Source organism: Mustela lutreola, chromosome 2 (genome assembly GCF_030435805.1).
Source record: "Mustela lutreola isolate mMusLut2 chromosome 2, mMusLut2.pri, whole genome shotgun sequence".
In the NCBI taxonomy this organism is placed as follows: domain Eukaryota; kingdom Metazoa; phylum Chordata; class Mammalia; order Carnivora; family Mustelidae; genus Mustela; species Mustela lutreola.
The window spans coordinates 14271930-14285722 of record NC_081291.1 but is presented as its reverse complement, the minus strand read 5'-3'; the positions used below and the strand labels follow the sequence as shown (position 1 = coordinate 14285722).

The window sequence follows — 13793 nt, the reverse complement described above, 5'->3', positions numbered from 1 at the left end:
TCTCGAGTGGAGGAGAGGGACAAAAATGTTGCCCTTAATAAAAATAGGTTTCCCAAACGCTTGCGGAAAAAGTGAGGGACGTCCCGCACTTCCAAGGGGCGAGGGGAGGAGGCGGGCTCGAGGCGCTAAGTTATTCTGGTCTCTAGGCGCCTCCGCAGCTGGCGAGCTTTTTTTTTTTTTTTTTTTTTTTTTTTAAAAGATTTTATTTATTTATTTGACAGAGAGAAATCACAAGTAGACAGAGAGGCAGGCAGAGAGAGAGGAGGAAGCAGGCTCCCCACTGAGCAGAGAGCCCGATGCGGGACTCGATCTCAGGACCCCGAGATCATGACCTGAGCCGAAGGCAGCGGCTTAACCCACTGAGCCACCCAGGCGCCCTGGCGAGCTTTTTATAAACAGGAGGAACACCGCCCGCCCTTCCCGCCCCGCGCCTGGGGAGGAAGCAAGCAAGGAGATCAGGATTCTCTGGGGGCCACGCTCCTCCTGGTCTGGGTACCAGAGTTGAGGGGGAGGGATCCAAAAAGGGGGTAAGGATCTCATTCTCCCGCCCCCCTCCGCCATTCTGACATTTCCCCCCTCAAGATTTGGGGAAATAAACGCCTGAGCCCTTCAGTCCCCAAAGTCTCCACTCTCTGAGTCTTGTTTACCCAGGATGGGGGGAATGGGTTCCCTGTCATTTAAGTCAGGAACCAGGATCGGTTAAGCATCTCCCAGCCCCATCTTTATTTTGGGGTCTTTGAACCTCGCTAAGACCCTCCCCATTTCCCGTCGTTGTTTCCTGCAGGTTTGCGGGGATTTAGGAGGTGAGCCGTTTCTTTGCCCTCCTTCAGCATTATCTTCGAATTTTTCTCCGCAAAGTGGGGCTCAGGGAGAGGTGGGGTTCTTGGGTCGGTTAGCCCTTTCCTTCTTTTCTAGAAATTAGTTCCCTTGATCCCAATTTCTTCTTCTTCTTTTTTTTTTTTTTTTCATCTCAGAAACAGGATCGGGCATCTACCAACCCGGTCCTCTTTGGAGATCTTAAACCTCAGAAGTTGCAAGGAGTCCCTCTTGACCCCTACTGTCGCTTTTTCTTCATTTATCCTTATTTTGAACCCGTAGTTAGGGAGCATGGAGCAACTCTCAGCTGCCTACTCCTCTTTTCTGAGATTGGGAATTGGGAACGCTTTTAACCAGAGGTCGTTGCACCCAAAACAGGGCGGGGACCACGGAAATCCCACACCAAAGGTGGGAGGGGGCGGGGAAAGGGAACGCCCCCTGAAGACCCAGGCTCGGTGAAGGCCTCAACCCTTTATCCCCGCAACCACTTGGGAGCCATCATTGGACCAGAACAGAAAGGTGGTGATCTCTGATTGGTACTCAGTCCGTCGCTCGGACGTTTAAGCCAGTGAGAGGTTGGCACTCAGTCCCGCCTCCCTGACAGAGGCAGGAGGCGGAGCAAGTAGACACCTCCCCCGCGCGCTACTGGATAAGCACACTGGCTCCCGCCCCATTCGTGCGTCAATCTGCGCAGGAGCCCCGCCCCTCCTGGCTTCTACGTGCGTCAGCGGGCTACTTCTCCAGGCGCGGCTCCGCCCCAGGATGGCGTCACGGCTGTATCTGCATGTGAGGCCCCGCCTCACTCTTTGCAGGACGTCACCGCGGACTGCAGGGGCCTGAGCCGCTGCTGCCGCCGCCGCTGCCCCTGTCGCGCAGCCCCACATCAACGCAGGGGGCCCCGGCACCACCGCCACCAAAAAGTCGCTGCCGCTAGGGTCACGACCGCATCGGTGCAGGGCAAGGTGAGTTGCGGGGCGGCCTGGGTCGCCGCCTCTCCGAACACCTACATAACCTTCATTTGACTGATGGGCTTGCCCGAGTAGGGGACGAGGTTGGCTAGGGTTAAATCGGGGAAGGATGCGGCGGTCACAGCCCTAGTATGGGTAGGGCCCTGGCTCCCCCTAACTGCCCGCTCCTCACCCCCACCCCCCCGCCCCTGGCCTCTGCGGCGGAGGGGGAGGGGAGGCTAGTGCCTTGCGGGAAGCTGTGCGCGCGGGAGGCTCTGTGCGTGCGCGTGCGTGTGGTGTGAACACGCGTGTGCGCGCCCGCCTGTGCCAGTGGATCTGTGTGCATACCCTTTTGCTTATGTACCGGGGTATGCTCGTGTGACCCTGTGGGTGTCCCGACCCCGGAGAGTGCATGCCGCACGCCGATGGAAGGAGACGCATGGACTGTGCGTGTGCGTGCACGGGAATGCGTGTCCGCGTGGGTGTCGTGTACACGCCTGCATAGGTGGAGGAAGCTTTGAGCACGGGTGGGTTTGTACATTTGCATATGTGTGTTGGTGTGCGCACAAGTGTTTGTGTCTCTTTCCTGTGCACCGAGTGTATTCGACTCTGATGTGCACACGCGTGAACGGGTGTGTTCCTACTGCGTGCACGTTAGCGTGTGCACGCCCCGCCCCTATCACACGACCAGCTGTCTCAGCCCGATCTTTCCCTGCTTGCGAGCTGCGACGCACCTCCCCGCGGGAACGTACACACGTATGCACTTGCGTCCGTTCTGAGCAACATAAATGATTGATGGGGGGCGGGGCCGGCCGCAGCTGCCCCTACCTGCTCAGCCTTAAGAGTGTAGAATTACAGCCCGACCTGGGGGGAAAGACGTGCTGGAGGGGTCTACAGGGGTGTCCCCATCCCCATCTCTCTGAGCTCCTCCCTTGACACTTCCGGCCTTTCAAGGTCATGGCCCACCCTTTGCCGTGAGCCCCACCATTGGTACTGGGGCTCCTGACCAGATGAGGGTAATCTCTATAAACACTAGTCCCTCTCAAGAGCTCTGGAGTTCTCTTCACCCTGTGCCTGGGACTTGGGCAGTTGGGGTCTGGAATGGGACTCCTCAGGCTTACCTACACCTTGCACACCCAGATGGCATCCGCCACAGACTCACGCTATGGGCAGAAAGAGTCCTCGGACCAGAACTTTGACTACATGTTCAAGATCCTCATCATTGGCAACAGCAGCGTGGGCAAGACCTCATTCCTATTCCGCTATGCAGATGACTCCTTCACGCCTGCTTTCGTCAGCACTGTGGGCATCGACTTCAAGGTCAAGACCATCTACCGCAACGACAAGAGGATCAAGCTGCAGATCTGGGTGGGTCCAGCTGGAGAGCTCCTGTCTCTTACCAGTTTACCTTTCCAGAAAAGCAGCCCCTACTTTGCCTCTTTCCTGCCTCGATTCATTCATTCACACACTGGGCATTTATCGGGTGCCTACTGTGTATCAGGGGCTAGAAGCCCAGAAGACAGTGCCCTATTCTCCCATGGGTGCCTCATCACTGCTCTCCAGGAGTGAGGAAGGAGCCAAGGCTGGGTCCCCTCCTCTGCCTGCTGTTATGGAGAGCATCACTTAGCTCGGTACCTCAGTTTCCCCCTTTATGTTCTTTCTTGTGAGTCTTCATGAGGTTTCATCAGGATCTTGGCCCCAACCTCATCCTCTGGGACAGGAGCAAGCACCTTCTGTAGGGTCTACTGGCCACCTCCCTTAACCCCATGGAGGCTTGAAGGAACCTGTTAAATCCCAAGCTGGAACTGTCCCTTCTGTGCTGTGTTCCCATGGCTCTAACTTCACCCGTCCCCTGGCCTGGGAGACCTTGCCTGGTCTGTCTCCTTCTAACTCCACCTCCTCACGGTTTCTCAGATGCACCTGGCACAGACCCACTCCAGGGCCTTGGCCCCTGCTGTGCCCTTGGCCTGGATTCTTTCCCCAAATCTCCACATGGTTCCCTCCTCACTCCCTTCAGCTTCTAAAATCATACCCTCGCCCACTGCCCGGCCATGTCTGTCCAACTTTCTTTTTCTCCTCTGTCTACATCACTCTCTGATATGGGATACATTTTCTTCCTTTTTACGTGTTTATTGTCTGTTTTCTGTACTGGGTAGTTGGTTCCACGAGGCAGTGATTCTTGTCCATTTTGTTAACAGCTGTGTCCCCGGTGCCCAGCACGGGGTGTGGCACACACAGGTGAATGCGCGGGTATGTTGAATGAATGACGGAATGATTCTGTAGGTACCTGCCTCCAGAGGGTGGTTGAACCCCATGTTCTCCGTGTAGGTGACCAGTCGGCTTTCCTGACCCACTGTGCCTTTGGGCTGGCCCCTGCTCCTCTCCAATTCTCACCGGGGCTGGACTGGACAATTTCAGAGTTGGTTTCCACTCTTAGTTGTTCACGTGTGGGGCCTCTCTGACCCCCGTCTTTTCTTCCTCCCAGGACACAGCAGGGCAAGAACGGTACAGGACCATCACCACTGCCTACTACCGGGGAGCCATGGGTTTTATCCTCATGTATGACATTACCAATGAAGAGTCCTTCAACGCCGTGCAGGACTGGTGAGCACAGCCTCACGCCCTCCCAGACGGTCTTTGGAGCTGGATTCTGACCTGCTCTGTAATAACAAAAACGTAGCACTGGCTCCAACTAAGGGGAATAAAGGAGCTCGTTGTAAATTTATAGGTTAAGAAGAAAAAAAAATCAGGGAAGGGGCAGAAAATATAAGGTCAGTTTGTATTGGACGGAAGAACAGAAACGTTTACATTTCTGCCCAAAGTAATGATACATTTTAGGGAAATTTCTGAATTAGCAGAGGGAGAAGGTCTTGTGTCTGGGGGATGGGGCTCTGGGAAGGGCAGGCAAACCTGCGTGAAAGGGATTTTTGAAGATCAGGGAGCTGTGGGACCATGTTCCTGGCAGGACAGAGGCCAGGAGGAAGGACCAAGCCTGCCAAGTTCAAGCAATAACCGGGACGTGGGGGGCTAGAGGGTGGCGAGGGAGGGGGAGACAGAGGTCAGTGGAGCTTGAATCTTCCCAGGCCTAACCCACTCATCGCTGCTTCCTCCAGGTCGACCCAGATCAAGACGTACTCATGGGACAATGCCCAGGTGCTGCTAGTGGGGAACAAGTGCGACATGGAGGATGAGCGGGTGGTATCATCCGAGCGTGGCCGACAGTTGGCTGACCACCTCGGTGAGTGCCTAGCGGGGCTACACACCAACAGGCTACGAAAGGGACCCTGAGGCCCTGTAAGGGGAGGGGACACCCCTAAGACCTCCTAGCAAAGTCAGGACAGGGCCTGGATTTGAATCCAGCCAATTCACACTTTCTGCAAATGGCCTGGAGCCAGGAGCTGGATCCTGAAGGATGCATAGGAGTTCGCTGTGCAGTTAAGTTACTGACTCACTCTGACACCCTCACTGCCAGCCTCATGTTGGTTTGCTAGGCCCAAGAGGGGGGTGGAGGGAGAGACCCGGGCTGGGGCAATGCACTGATGGGGGCGGCAAGCTGCTCTGCCTGGTGTAGGTAAGACCTGGAGGAAGGTGCTAGATCTGGAGCTCAGGCAAAGGGTGGTCTCTCAGGCAAAGGAAACTGTAGGTAAAGGCCCGAGCTGGGGAAGATCCTGGGTGTTCTGGCAAGTAAATTTCTATGGCTGGAACACAAGGGACACTTGGGGGAAACCTGGCTGATCACGCAGGGCCTGAACGATACGGCGAAGATCTGGGACTCCTGTGAGGGCGACAGGGAGCCACAGGGCGTGTAAGCAAGGGAGGGCCCAGGTGGTTGGGAGTTTCAGATGCTGCCAGGGGCCAGTGCACACATTACAGCTGGTGGCAGGAGCAAGGAAATAGGTCTGGGGGGGAGGTGCCTGGAGACGACAAGGGGACAGTTTTAGAGCAAAGGAAAGAGTATGAGAAACAGGGCTGAGCGGCCTCCCTGCAGGACTTGGCGCTTCTAACAAGTGGTCAGCACCAGGAATCTCCAGATGTTCCCTGCCCTCTGAGAAGCGTCTCTGGGATGGGGTGGGGGTGGGGCCAGGGTCCTCACCCCTCCCCTCCCCACCCACAGGCTTTGAGTTCTTTGAGGCGAGCGCCAAGGACAACATTAATGTCAAGCAGACCTTTGAGCGCCTGGTGGATGTCATCTGTGAGAAGATGTCCGAGTCTCTGGACACGGCCGACCCCGCAATCACGGGCGCCAAGCAGGGCCCACAGCTCACGGACCAGCAGGCGCCCCCACACCAGGACTGCGCCTGCTGAGAGCTGCCCTCGCCCCCTCCCGGCCCCACCCCTGCCCACCCCCTGGGCCCGATCCAGCCCCGCACCGGCCCAGGGCGTGAGACCCCCACCCCCAACTTAGCCCCTCACTCTTATTTATTATCGTAGTTATTTATTTATTTATTTATTGGAGAGGTCTCCCAGGGGCTCAGGCTCCCTGCCTACCCCCTCCAGGGGCTCAGGCTCCCTGCCTACCCCCTCCCCCTCCCGCCCTGTACATACAGCCCTGTCCCCACTCTGCTGTGGCGTGTCGTGGCCCTGTGAACTCACCGCTCCCCCTCCTCTCAAGAACCCACCTTTTTTAAAAATTCACCCCTATCAACAGTTACCAGTTTTGCAGAGGGGGCCCGATGACCCCCCCCCAGGGCAGGCTGATTGGGTGAGGGGACGCAGTCAGGTCAGCAAGCCTGTCGGCTGTGACTTGGTGGGCCAAGGCCACTGTGGGGGGATCTCAGCATGGACCACGGGGTGGACCAGAGCCAGGTAATGGCCTGCCTGGCTCCTCACCCCCTACGTTTTACCCTTATTTGGAGGTGAGGGCTGCTGTGGGTACTCGCCACCCTGGGACTCCCCCCCAACACCAGACCTGTTCTGACGTCATGAGTGTCAAACATGCCCCCCAAATCCCCAGGAGATGTCATGACAACACTACACACACCCAATAAAGCGAATGGATGACGCTGTGTCCCTATGAGTGCCAGCCTGCCATGGTGGCCTTGGTCACCCACAGGAATTGCAATGATGAGAGAATTTAATAGAATTTCTACAGCCTGTGACCTGAGTATGAGACAGAGGCCACTAGGCCTTGCCTTAGGCTCCGGATTCTGGGGGCTAACTCCAGGCTGTGTCCCCGCCTTGTGCCCAATGCCCAGCTCATAACCGTGTTGAGGGGCTGGGGCTTGGGACTGCCTGGCTTGGGCCATGTGCTGTAGATGGGAACACGTGTGTCACTGGTTCACAGAGGGCCTGTGATGAGAGGGGCTCCTGGATGACCATCTTCACGGTTGTCTTCCAGATGGGGAAACAGGTCTTATACTGGGCTTGGAAGAGGCAGCCCAGCCAGATGCCCAGGGGTTGGGGAGGGGCCGGGACCAGGCCTGTTGTGCCCAGAGTCAGTCTCGCCCTGTCTGGCACCCAGCTGGGAGGGCTGGGGCAGCTCAGTCTGCACAGTGCCCAGGGCCACACAGCCAGGAGTGGATGGCTCCGGATCTGTCCGTGCAAGAGGCGTCTGGTCACACAGCCCGTCCACCCCTGTGGACTCCTCTTCACCCAAGCGAGTCCTCACCCACCTGTCTTCTCGCTAGGCTCAGTCTTGTGGGACAGACACAGCAGGAACCCGGCCAAGGTCATCCAACAGCAGGGAGGCTGGGTGTTCACCCTGCTGGGGATCAGCTCCGTGCCCACCTGCTGTGCTTGGCAGATTATCACAGGCCCAGGAGGACCTCACCCTAGAGCACAGCGGAACTGCCACTTGGAGTTTACACATGTGGCCCCTGAGGAGCCCCCTGGGTGTCTGGTCCACCCACTGAGCTCACCCGGTACTTCAGGTAGGAGAGGTACGTGTCCCAGCCCAGCGTCAGGCCGTTGATGTAGGTGACTCGGAACTGCGGGGGCACGAAGAGGAAGTTCACCAGCTGGGCTGCCGGCCAAACACACCAGTCGGCCTGCAGGGAGGGGTGGGAGTGTGGTGAGGGGTGGGGCCTTGGCACAGGGGTGGAGGTGGGGGGCTGTGAAGGGCAGGGCAAGGGAATGAAGGGGTGGGCAGGGCCCACCTTGTAGAATTCCCAGAACTTGTCCCGCAGCTCCTGGCAGCTCTCATCCAGGGTTTGGCCCTCCAGGCAGCCCAGGCCTGGGAAGGAGACCAAGAAATTAAGAGTGTCAGAGGCTCGGGAGTACCGGTGATGGAGCAAATGGGGCAGGAGCCCTGAGGGACAGTGATGTCCCAGGCAGACGGACCAAGAAATTTAAAAGCCTTGAGGTGGGAAGGGCCACACACAGCAGAATGGCTGGTGTGGAGGAACACAGCAGAACAAGTTGGTTCCAGTGAGGGACACTCCCTTAGGGGCACTTGGATGGTTTAGTAGTTTAAGCAACTGGTCCTTGGTTTTTGGCTCAGGTCATGATCTCAGGGTCCTGGGACTGAGCCCGAGTTGGGCTCTGCAATGGGCATGGAGCCTGCTTAGGATTCTCTCTCCCTCTCCCTTTTGCCCCTGCCACTTCCCTTACTCTAAAAACAAACAAACAAACAGACAAACAGACACACAGGCACCCCAAGGTAGATGCACCCTTCCTGAGGCTGAGGCTGTTTTATTTCCTTTCTTTCACAAAGGAGGAAACTAAGCTCAGGGGGGCGGGCTGACACTCTTCTCAGAGCCAAGGGCTGGATGATTATACCCCATCAACCCTAGCCTCAGCAACTCTTCTTTCAGCCTCAGGGCCTTTGCATGGGCCATTCTTCATGCCTGCTGGCACCTTCTTCAAGTCTCAGCGGAGTGGCCTCTCCTCTGGGCAGTCCTCCCAACCACTGCCCAGGGCAGCCCCACCCAACACCGCTTCATCCCTCCTACACAAAGCACTGCTGTCCGACTCTGCCGTTCATACCTGCCCCCCGTGGGTCTGTCCTGGCGCTACTGTGACCCAGCACCCAGTCCAGAGCCACACACAGAAGAGGCCCATCAGAAACGCCAACTCAGCACCCCTCTTAACACAAAGCTGGCTCTGCCCCTCCTGACATGGGGGGGGGGGGGCAGAGCCCAAGCTCACAAGGCTCCTTACCCAAGAAGTACCAGACGCCTAGCATGGGAGAGGCCAGCAGCTGGTCGATGAGGACCTTCCTGAGGACGTTTGGGAGGCCACGGAGGCCAGACGCTGGGAGCAGGTGGTCCAGCCAGAGGTACCAGTAGTGCAGGAAGGGACCCATACTGCAGCCCACTGCAAACATGCTCGCTGAGAGCAGTTCAAGAGTCAGGCCAGGCCAGCAAGTCCCCAGTCCATGGTACCCTCCCTCCCTGATAAACCTGAAGCCCTCCCCGAGCCCACCTGTAAGTTCTTCCATTACAAGCCCCACTGCCAGGCACCGTTCCAGTGGCTCCTCTCCCGTTTTCTCTTCTCATCCCCTTCACTACCCCGAGAGCGGGTTCTACCACTGCTCTGCTTTCCGGAGGAGGAAACAGGCATAACAGGTTGGGAAGTGTGGGGCCAAGGCACAATCCCAGGCTGGCTGGGTCCAGACGCTGAGCCCTTGACTATCCTTGGTGTAGTTTCCAGTGCTCAGTGTTTGGTCTCAGTGTTGGGAGTAAGGGAAGCGGACGAGGGGGTGGGCGGAAACTGGGGCCGGGAGGGGACAGGGACCAGGAAGTAGAAGGAGATGGAGACCTGAGGTGGGGAGCGGACTGAGACCCTGGGGTGAGGAGGAGGGACGGAGACCCGAGCGTGGGCTATGAGGGTCTTGGATGCACACCATGGTCAAGGGTCCCGCCGGGAATTGAGGCCACAGGTCAGGGGTCTCCGATTCTGAGATTGGGCTCAAAGGTCCCCCGGGGTCAAGGGCCAGTGGCTCCAGACTTGCTCACCTGAGCGCCGGGGGTTGAACTTCTGGCCAGGCCGGGCGCGGACCTCCCAGGATTGGCGCACACCGTCCCCGACCGCCATGAGAACACCACAGCCCAGCGTGTTGGTGACGAGCAGCGCACGGCCTTGGAACAGGGGCTGCCCCAAGGCCCGCAGGGCGCGCAGCCAGCGCCAGCCGCCGGAAGCCATAGCCCGCCGAGCCGCAGGACCCCACACCGGGGATGCCCTCCCGGCGCTGACCAATCGCACGCGGTCTTCGCGGTCTGCACGCCCGCTCCAGCCCTCGCCAGCCGATCGCTGACCGCTCGGCGCTCCACTTTGCCGGGCTCGAGACGTAGTAGCCAATAAAAGGCCGGCATCCCATTCCTAGGCCAATCGCTGAACGAGGCCAAACGCTGCCTTCCCCACTTGCGGGCCAATCGCAAATAAGCGTCTCACCCCAGCGCACGGATCAATGGCCGCCTCGCCACCTCGTTTCCCCGCCCCTTTCCGCGCCAGCCTATGGACAAGCGCCGCCGGACTCTAACCAACCAGCCCGATACTGCACTGACCAATCGCAGGCTAGTCTTACGCCAGCGACCGCCTGTTGTCCCGCCTCCCCGGTGGAGGTGGCCAATCTTGCTCCCTCCAGACTAGTAGCCCTCCAGATTCTCCGATTCTTCCGAAATTCTAGAGAAGGGATCTCAGCTGGGGCCTTGGCGGCTCGACCCGGGCGGAAGTCTAATCTCGCAAAGATTCACGGAAGTCGGAGCGGGTTATGCGTTGGCTGCGCCCGCGGCCCTGTAGGATCGGACCCAACCGTTGACCTTTAGCTGGGTATCTGACCTCGGTTCCAAAATAGTAATAGTTAAAACGCTAGGCGGTGATCTGGGCGCGTTGCGTGCATTAACTTACCCCACAGGCACCTCTGCAAACAGCTATATCCCTACTTTACCTCCTGTGTTCCGGTAGCGGAAAATAGGAGTTTCCATGGAAACCTATGCGTTATTTACAGGGAACGAGGGTGTTGCAAACTGCGGCCAGAGGTCCAAATCCCGTTGCTGTTCCTGTGAGGCTCAAGAGGTAAAAATGTTTCTTAAATTTTTTAAATGTGTGAAATAGTATAAAGTTTCTGGACATGAGAGAATCCGTTTTGAATCCCGTTTCCTTTACAACGAATGAGCTCATGGACTGGCCAGAAGCAGCAATAATTTTACAAGCAGTTGCTCATAAAATTTCAACAGAGCAATTGGCATTGGGATCATATGGAGAAGTAAAGTTAATAATATCAGGGACAGTTTCATTTGATAGCACCAATAAAATTATAATAACCAGAAGTGACTCAGCTGGTCAGTGATGTGGGAAACAAAGGCAAAAGAAAATTTAATTTCCTTACTACCTACAGCCCGCTGACAAGTCCTTGAAACGGGCAAAGTGACATTCCTCTAGGGACTCAACTGCCTTGATGATAATACTTTGCTCAGGGCAAAAGGCAATCTTAACCTGACCCCCAGGTTATGTTAAAAAACATAAAAATTCCTTCGGAAACTTCCTTTATCTCTACCCCCCCCCCCCAAGATACATGTTGGCAATCATCCCCCAAGCATATGACCCATCGATATGCATCGGAAGGTTCTTATGACGCAGGTTTTACTAGAGGGTAATAAATGACCTTTTCCCAACAAGAGCTAGCCCCTTGGAGGTCCTGGAAACCTTGCTTCCAGTTTGCTTAGAGAATTATGCTCTCCCTAACCCCCCCCCCCCCAACCTGAAAGTATGTAACTGGCCACTCCTTATGACCACAGTGCAGCTCCTTCTGCCCTGCGGCGCTGTCCCCTTCCTGTAATAAAACCACCTTTTTGCACCAAAGATGTCTCAAGGATTTTTTCTTGGCCGTCAGCTTCGAACCCTAACATCTTTCCAACTTCAGTCAGCACCAAATGAGTAGGATTTCTTTCTTCTTTATCTCAATCAGGTAATTACCCCTTCCTTCTTTCTCATAACCCTTTCCTTCCATGAAGGAGACACTTTCCTGGTTACTCTGGAATTTGGGCTCCCAAATTGTAATTCTGAGCCCCCCAAAGAAACATTTGCTCCTTTTCAGTTTTGCCTCCTTTTCTTAGTTGACAAAAGGTTGGGGGAAAATGGAATAATATTCTATGACATGGAAATTATATGAAAATCAAATTTTTAAACCATAAATAAAGCTATAATTTGAACAGAGCCTTGCCCATTTGTTTCTGTATTGTCTCCTCTCTCCCTACAGTGAGTGATTGCAACAAAGACCGCATGGTCTGTAACTAAACTATTTACTATATGCTGGCTCAGTTGGCAGAATGGGTGGCGCTTGATCTTGGGGTTGTGAGTTTGAGCCCCCTGTTGGGTGTGGAGATTACTTAAGAATAAAATCCTAAATTGGGAGGGCACCTGGGTGGCTCAGCAGGTTAAAGCCTCTGCCTTCGGCTCGGGTCATGATCCCAGGGTCCTGGGATCAAGCCCCACATCGGGCTCTGCTCCGCGGTGAGTCTTCTTCCTCCTCTCTCTCTGCCTGCCTCTCTGCCTACTTGTGATTTCTGTCTGTCAATTAAATAAATAAAATCTTAAAAAAAAAAATCCTAAGGGGGAGGGGGCACCTAGGTGGCTCAGTGGGTTAAACCTCTGCCTTTGGCTTAGGTCATGATCTTAGGGTCCTGGTATGGAGGACCGAGTGGGGCTCTCTGCTGAGCAGGGAGCCTGCTTCCCCCTCTATCGCTGCCTGCCTCTCTGCCTACTTGTGATCTCTCTCTCTCTCCATCAAATAAATTAATAAAATCTTTAAAAAAAATAAAAAGGAGTACATCAGGAAGAAGGGACTTTGGTATCTGAACCTGTGGTATTTAGTGTCTCTTTTGAAGGTGGTCAAGATAGGCCATCCCAAAATACGCCGCTCTGGCGGATTGATTCTTTTGAAAGACAGCAACATGCACAAAGGTATACTGAGCTGCTTTTCCCTTCCTAAGACCAGGAGATAAAATTCCCCAAGTGGAAGGTGCTGCCCCTGTACCAGGAGAAAGAAACACTGTTATTACCAGAGGGGAAGCTGAGGCTGAAGGCATCCGTCCAAACAGACCTTGTTTTGTTTTTTTTTTTTTTAAGATTTTATTTATTTGACAGAGAGATTAGAAGGCAGGCAGAGAGAGAAGGGGAAACAGGCTCGCCGCTGACCAGAGAGCCAGAACTGAAGAATCACAACCAGAGCTGATCACAACCACTGCACCACCCAGGCGCCCCAAACAGACCTTATTAAAATAATTGATCTTCCTGTAGTCTCTGCATATCCTTCAGTTGTTTTTCCATCCTTGTCTCCCTCTGTTGAACCTAGTAGGTAAATCACCGAGGCCCAGTTACTTCTTGGATCTTCTTTTTTTTCTTGTAAAGTTTCCCCCGGTTTGGTAATGAGATGGGATCGCCTTGGCTGGGGCTCTGTTGGCTCAGGGATCTGCAGCTGACAGGTCCTGGGGCCTGATGAAGCCCATAGGTAAGGTAAGAATTTTTGCCTCGTTTGCTTTCTGGATCTCTGTTGGGAGAGGATGGTAAAAATTTCCTTGTCCATCCTCTCTGGGTTTAGATGGGCAAGAGACAAGCATTTGTAAGGATTAGTTCTTTGGAAACTTTGTGACTCTTGTAAATTTGGTTTTGGGTACCCACTTGTTGGTCCCCGCCTCCAGGGACAGCTATTGCTTTCTGTATGAGTCTCCTTCTTCTTCTTCTTTTTTTTTTTTTTTAAATTTTTTAAAAAGATTTTATTTGTTTATTTGACAGACAGAGATCACAAGTAGGCAGAGAGGCAGGCAGAGGTGGGGAAGGGGAGCAGGCTCCCTGCTGAGCAGAGAGCCCAATGCGGGGCTCCATCCCAGGACCCTGAGATCATGACCTGAGCTGAAGGCAGAGGCTTTAACCGACTGAGCCACCCAGGCGCCCCTGTTATGAGTCTCCTTTTGTGTGCTGAAAGCTTGGCTTGGCTTTCTGCATGCTGCAGGGGACCAGACATCAGGTTAGGAGCCCTGGGAATGTGTCGATGAGCAGACAGGTATGTGAGTTGTACTCCACTGTGGCTAGGGTCATTGTCAGCTCTCTAGAGAATTGTCTGTCTGTCTGTCTTTTGGCTGTCTTTGGGAG

The 13793-nt window shown here is 55.1% G+C and overlaps 2 protein-coding genes across 3 annotated transcripts; one reads left to right on the top strand and one right to left on the bottom strand.

Annotated features, from left to right (window-relative positions):
• Positions 1-1606: 1606 nt before the first annotated feature.
• Positions 1607-6109, top strand: RAB3A (RAB3A, member RAS oncogene family). The gene is made up of 5 exons (XM_059160516.1): positions 1607-1778; positions 2904-3131; positions 4249-4367; positions 4877-5001; positions 5878-6109. Exons 2-5 carry the CDS (start codon positions 2904-2906, stop codon positions 6066-6068), a joined length of 663 nt encoding a protein of 220 aa, XP_059016499.1. The 5' UTR covers positions 1607-1778; the 3' UTR covers positions 6069-6109.
• A 652-nt stretch (positions 6110-6761) lies between these two features.
• Positions 6762-10003, bottom strand: MPV17L2 (MPV17 mitochondrial inner membrane protein like 2). 2 transcript variants are annotated; one of them, XM_059160514.1, is made up of 5 exons: positions 9659-9997; positions 8862-9032; positions 7859-7935; positions 7622-7750; positions 6762-7295 (listed from the first exon to the last, which is right to left on the bottom strand). In XM_059160514.1, exons 1-5 carry the CDS (start codon positions 9843-9845, stop codon positions 6960-6962), a joined length of 900 nt encoding a protein of 299 aa, XP_059016497.1. In that variant the 5' UTR covers positions 9846-9997; the 3' UTR covers positions 6762-6959. The 2 variants fall into 2 exon arrangements, with proteins under 2 accessions (XP_059016497.1, XP_059016498.1); XM_059160515.1 differs by lacking the exon at positions 8862-9032 and having other exon boundaries at positions 9659-10003.
• Between the last annotated feature and the right edge of the window lie 3790 nt (positions 10004-13793).